This window comes from Arachis duranensis, chromosome 6 (assembly GCF_000817695.3).
Source record: "Arachis duranensis cultivar V14167 chromosome 6, aradu.V14167.gnm2.J7QH, whole genome shotgun sequence".
Lineage (NCBI taxonomy): Eukaryota > Viridiplantae > Streptophyta > Magnoliopsida > Fabales > Fabaceae > Arachis > Arachis duranensis.
Genome location: NC_029777.3, coordinates 17667396 through 17674173, shown reverse-complemented (window position 1 = coordinate 17674173; position 6778 = coordinate 17667396). Strand labels below are relative to the sequence as shown.

The 6778-nt window shown below is 28.8% G+C and overlaps 1 protein-coding gene across 1 annotated transcript; it reads right to left on the bottom strand.

The window, feature by feature from the left end:
* Positions 1-1355: 1355 nt before the first annotated feature.
* On the bottom strand, positions 1356-3734 carry LOC107493206 (GDSL esterase/lipase EXL3). Its single transcript, XM_016114293.3, has 5 exons — positions 3349-3734; positions 2438-2568; positions 2120-2353; positions 1783-2038; positions 1356-1708 (listed from the first exon to the last, which is right to left on the bottom strand). Exons 1-5 carry the CDS (start codon positions 3629-3631, stop codon positions 1515-1517), a joined length of 1098 nt encoding a protein of 365 aa, XP_015969779.1. The 5' UTR covers positions 3632-3734; the 3' UTR covers positions 1356-1514.
* Positions 3735-6778: the final 3044 nt, after the last annotated feature.

The window sequence follows — 6778 nt, the reverse complement described above, 5'->3', positions numbered from 1 at the left end:
ATATGTATGATAAAAAATATATTTATTTGTTTTGAATACAAATTTTATTATTATATTTATATGTTCATGATTTTAATTATATTTTTAAATACTTTGAATAGATTTATTTTATTATATTATATTTTACATATAAATATATGTTCCATCACGTAATTAAATAAAGATATGTTTTTTTAATAAAAAAATTTAATAACCAAATTAACCATTAATTATGTGGGTAAGCAGTGATTCACGCCAAAAAGAGGCATTGACTATACTATACTGGGAATAGAGGTTGTGTGGGAGGGCATGACCATGACGTTAGCGCTTCTTGTCACGAACGCGACGGTGCTTGAAAGGACCAAATCTAGGTGATGAAGTGATAAATAAAAAATGGAGGAGTGGAATGTGCTTCAATTAATGGGAGTGGAGCTTTGATATTTTAAGAATAATAAATTATAAAATAACCCAACTATGCTTAAGATAAGGACCAATTACAATGTGAACGGACCAATTACAATGCGACACATAATGAAGGGTAACTTACATGTTATTTTAGAGGGGGTTGGGTAGCATTCACCATAAATTATATATTGAATAATAAAAGTTGTTATCGGTTTCTCTTCACACTTATTAATACTTAACCGATGGTATTTTGGTACATTATCTTACCAAGAAATATTAATTCATCTAATAACTTTTGTAATGACATAGGTTTATAAATTTTAAAATTATTTCATAAAATGTGAAGTTTCAACAACTAATAATATTGATCATATTGTTTTGACTTCAAAAATGAATACAATACCAACAAATAAAATTGTTCCAGGTAAATTTTAACAAAGACAAAAGTCTATAAGTATTTTTATTAATGAGAAATTAATCTATTTTAAAGACAAATACATTTTTTTCTACGGATTTTCTAACTCGACAAGTCGAAGACTAATCCACCACATATTGGTACTATATTTATTAAGAGTCTGTTGTTAATTAATGGATTGTTATACACACAAAGCGAAATTTGAACTCCAAATATTTGTTTAAACGGACAAATAAAATGACTATTCAACCAATCCAAATTAATTGAAACAAATACTAATTATTTTTAATATTTTTAAATTATAAAATATTTATAATAATAATTACTATATATAATTTTTATTTAATTTTTTGATAAAATTTGTTTTATATAATTTTATGTATCATCCTGTTCAGGCAGGTACCGAAACATACATTAGTTTAATTAAAAACCAAAACAATATTCAAAGTTTAAGCTTTTATTTTTCGACTTGATAATAAATATATAAGGCTAGCGTAATCGTGATTAGGCATGGCAGTATGCAATTTTTTGTTGATATGATAACTTAACTCAATAATTAAATGAGTCAACAATCAATGAATCATCAATTTATTATGCCTACAACAGGTGAAGATGTAACAATGACATTATATTGTTCTTGTTTAATTAATTAGATGATAAAAATGATATAAGTTGGCATGATGAGGAAATAAAGAAAATGTAATGTAATGGAGGGTCATCCAAACAATTGATTGAGATACTTGTGAAGGACTTGAGTTATTAGTATTCTGTATACTCCTTCTGTGGGATGATAACTATCCCAGAAAACATATTCTTGAGGATTAGGGCAAGTTGCATCCAGAGGGTTGCACAGTACTGCAACCTCTAGATTCCCTGTCCCACAGCAACCTCTGTCCACAACTTTATAGCCTGCAATTGCTGAATGTGTGAATAAATAAATAATAATAATAATGTAAATAGACGAGAGAGTGGAGATGAATTACCGTAATTTTGGTAGTTGAGAATGATATCAAGCAGAGGGTTGTAAACATCAATGTAGACAATGCGGCTATTGGGGGAATTGCGATTAAGGGAATCGAGCTCCTTGGATAATTTGGAATTGAACAACTTGGCTGCGTCGTTGTACTTTTCTGCGCACTCTCTTACTATCCCTCCAGCCAGTGTTCTCTGTGACGGAACGCATCCAATTGGTGGGGCACTCAGCACTGCTATTCTTCGGGCCCCGACTTTGTATAGTTCCTTTCATTTTATTCAAATATAATCAATTAATATGCATGCATGGTATGAATTTGATATTTCATTTTCATGTTAATCATCTACCTTAACGAAATTTGAGGCGGAGTTCAACATAAGGTCAGTGTAAGCAGGAATATCGTACTGTAGTTGTCTGGCGTGAGCAACAAAGTATGTGTTTGCAATGTCATCACTGCCAGCCACCACAACGTAGAGGCTGTTGCTTATGATGAACTTTGCTCTCTCCTCTCCAACAATGCCTTTCACTTTCCCTATGTATTCCCTGAACATGTCTAGTTGATCCGACATTGAAATTACTGACTGATGATCCAACAACCAACCAAGTTAATTAGAAACAAAATATATTTAATTTTCTACTTTGGACAACAAAAGTTATGTCTTTACCGCTATTTTGGATGTCAAAGGATCATATCCTGAGGCACCGGAGGCAAAACACACACCGCTCAGGAGATCACTCGGTTTCAGATTCGGATCCCTATAAGCTGGCAAATATTTCTTCACTCCTAATTCTTCCACTGAAATTCAACCAAACTCATTCAAATAAATATTATAATCACAATTCTTTTTCCTAAACAGAGTAATCAAACCTCAGATATTCATTATCTAGTAATCATTTTACGACCAATTAGATTTCTTTAAACTTTAAACCATAATTAATTTCCTCAAGGGTATAGCTAGCTGTATATAAAAAGTATACTTTTTAACGTAAATTAATAAATTAAATTTGAAGTTTGTGTAATTTGATCTCGTCATTTTAATTACTTTACGTGTAAAACACTAAAACTAGATCAAGTGTTATTTTTTCCCCCTTTAAGATTAGGGATTGGGATTTACTAACATTTAACAATTCAAGTTTACCTTTAACTAGCGGGAAGGTACAAATTAAAGAAAAAAGAAAAAAAGCCAATACATATATAGTGATTGGATTGGGATAGATCTATATATATTATATATGAAAAAATAAAAATATTATTTGTACGTTAAAATTAATTATTAAAATCAGTCATTTATTTTTAATGTGTATTTTGTATTTTAATATTATTTTATATTAGTAATTAATTTTGATAACTGATTTTAGTATATAATGTGAAAATTAGAAGAGAACAAATGGAAAATGAATAATAAATAGGTTCATTTTAAAGTAAGTTTTGCGACCCCTTTTGAGAGGGAAAAAAAACTGTAGATTCCATATTTAGCACCTTATATTTTCCAAGCTAAAAAGCAAAATTTTGTGAATTAAAGACAAAAAGTGCTGAAAATAGCAAAGACAGAAATGATGTAGAGAGAATACAGACCTACTAGGTCAGATGGAACCTTTCCATTGCAAAAGCGACCGGTTGGGATACCACCCTGAAAATCTTTGCCATAAGGAGGGAAGTTGCACTTTACCAGTGTTTTTAAGTCGTTGTTGTTTCCAGTGTCCATGATTGAGTCTCCGAATGCTATCACTGCTGGAACTGAAACATTTCCTGGCAGCTTCACGACACCTTTCGTTCTGTTGCACGCGCTCAATAGTAACATCATGTGAACCGTTAATAATGTTGTTATCTTACTACTATTTATTCTGGGGAAACCCATTTCTATTCCTATTATGATGATGTATGTTTCAGGAACGAGTTTTTCTTCCCAAGGTTATATATGTCTCAGGTGGTGTATGTTTCTCTAGCTAGTAATGTAAACACATATATAATATAAGGAAAAGTTTAGGGGTAAGTAACTTTATTAAATTTTGATTTGTATGTAACAAAAAAAAATGAGTTATTGGATGAAATTTTACACCAATTTTACATTATTAAAATCATCATTGATAACTATTTGATGACTATAAATCACAAAAATTACTAGCTCTAACACTCCTGATAATATAATAATATATGAAAGGTTCAATTTTATCTTATGAATTTATGATGTTGATCCATCTGCCTAAGCCACCTTATTATAGAGTATAGCTGCCGGTTTGTCAAGTACATTTTACTATACATCTAATAAGAGAAATGTAAAACTACTAAAAGAGATTTATATACAGATAAAATATTTTTATTTTGGAATAAAGTTTGTTTCTTCAATTCATTATTATTCACACAAAATGTTACAAAGTAATGGGATACACAATGCTTTTTCATTTGGTATATATATACCAAATTAAATACAGCTTAAATATTACTTATAATAACAGTAATATAAGTATGAAATAACATATTTAATTACTAGCTACTCTAACTTTTTATTTAGATTAAAAGATGAATATATATTAATGAAAACGGCTATATTATATATACTAAAATCAGCTATTAAAATCAATTAGTAGTATAAAATACATATTAAAATATAAATATATATTAAAAATAAATTAAATTATATATATTTATAAACAAATAAATTAGTAGCTGATTTTAGTGACTAATTTTAGTGTACAAATAAGATTTTTATAATAAAAAATGTTAATAAATTATCAAAATTTATTAACTTTTGTCATTACTTAGTCATCAACTCAATTACTTTAGTTTAATTATTTTAATTTAATAATTTAACAACATATTTTATTTCATATTTTTAAATTTTGATGGTTTGATAGTATTTTAGCATTTTTTATATTAATATAAAAATATTATTTATATATTAAAATTAATTATCAATATATTTATGTATAAATATATATAGTTTAATTTATTTTTAATGTGTATTTATATTTTAATATATATTTTATACTAATAATTAATTTTAATAATTAATTTTGATAACTGATTTTGATGTAGATATAGAAGAATTGATGTTAATACGATGTAGATAAGGTTGGGATGGGAGCTTTAAAAAATTGGGATATATTGATATAGTGGGTATGTTGGAGGAGTAAATTAGTATGATGATGGTAGGTCGGCGATCTCAAATGGGTAATGAATATGATTGTACGGTTTGTCTTACACAATCTGCCCCCTACTTAAATTATATCTCTCACGTCCTTTGGGCCAATCTGTGTATGAATTCAGTCTGATATAAATGTTATTAGTGTGCCTACTTACAAAAAAGGTGGCTACAGATACAGTCTAGCTATCTCGTTAAGGTTTGGTTTGGTAAAGCTTTTTAAAGATGTGTTTGTACTTTTTAAAAGCCTAAGTTCCTCATTTTGTGTTTGGTAAATCAAAAAGATCACGTGTTTGTGCTTGCAGCTTTTAAAAGATCGGGGTACTTTTAAAAGCACCTAGGATAGAGCTTTTTAAAGTTGGCTTGTACTTTTCAAAATTTAAAAGTCTAATATAACCTCATATGTTAACTAATTTTCAAATTTAATATTTGCATTTATGTCTATTATAGTATTTTTAAATTTTAAAAGCTATTTTACCAAACACAATTGATGTTGCTTATGTTTATTAAAAGTTGTTTTTGATTTGATTTACCAAACATAAATGCTACAACTTTTAAAAAGCCATCTTTTAAAAGTTAACTTTTATAAGCTACTTTTAAAAAGTAAAAGCTTTACCAAACTAAGCCTAAGCCATGCTAGGAGTGTGCGTGAGGAGAGTGAAATTGGGTTTGATGTGATTTAGATTTGATTCGAAATATATACTGGGTCTATTTATTAGATTTGAATTCGATCTTAGATCCGATGAAATTTATATATTTTCGAACCATAATTATATTAGGTAAAAAGCGGGCCGTTAATATTACATTATCTTGATACGTTCTTATAAGCTAGCATGTGAAAATATCCAAATTTTCAAGACTTCAACTATTATTTGACATGGTAAAATTTATTTAAAAAAATATAACAATAACCAACTCTTCTCTAAAATTAAAGCATAACCATAATCAATACTAATATTGTCTAATAACACCAAATATTTAAATCAATACAAATAATACAATATTATGTATTAATTAGTTTAAAATCTTATGCATTTTAAACATAAAACATTAACTTATAGTCTTATAATAATTAATAACACAAAATATTAAATTTTATAATACTTAAATTTCACATAAGAATAGTCATCATCCATCACTAATACACAAAATATTAATTGTGTATGATCTCCGGACCATCGGGCCGATTTCCATTAACCCGAGCCATGACCCCGAACCCAACCTGAAATAATGACTGGTCTATTTTTGAGACTCTTATCAAACTCTAAACCCAGTAAAATCACACCAAATTAACCCCTAAAGTGTTTGAGGTCAGACCGAATCTTCGAATCGGACCGGACCATGCACACTCCTAAACCTCGCATGCATCTTAACTGTGGGGAAAAAAACATGGCTGTTGATGTTAATTTCAAAACTGCATTGTTTAGTCGGTGTCTCAAGCTGGAAATCAAATGGCGTTCAATGTAATTTTTGAGACAGTAATCATAACAATCCAGCATTCACCTAATGTTATTTATTCCGATCCAAAGACTTCCCTTAGCTACTCCATTTTTCATTATTTCCCTTTTAAATCGTATATATAATATATTATATGCGTCTTGCATCATTGCATCTCTGTGCATGTACGTATGCAATCATTTATTAGTATTATTGTTCTGCTTTCAACAAACCATATTCATTCACTCTTGGAAATTAGAAGCAAGGGAAAAGGGAGAATAAATTAAATAATGAGAGGTTGGTGCGTAATATATGTACGTATTCTCGTGAAGAAAAATATTATATTAATTGAAACAGCATGAAAGTGGGTGAGCTACCTCCTTCACACGTCGTCAAATCCAGATTCGAATGATTAATAAAAGATTA

Coding starts and splice junctions, on each gene's coding strand:
- LOC107493206 (XM_016114293.3), bottom strand. CDS start 3,631: ATGGGTTTCCCCAGAATAAATAGTAGTAAGATAACAACATTATTAACG. Junction 2,354..2,437: donor CTTTGACATCCAAAATAGCG/GTAAAGACATAA, acceptor TTGGATCATCAG/TCAGTAATTTCAATGTCGGA. Junction 1,709..1,782: donor TCTCAACTACCAAAATTACG/GTAATTCATCTC, acceptor CAGCAATTGCAG/GCTATAAAGTTGTGGACAGA.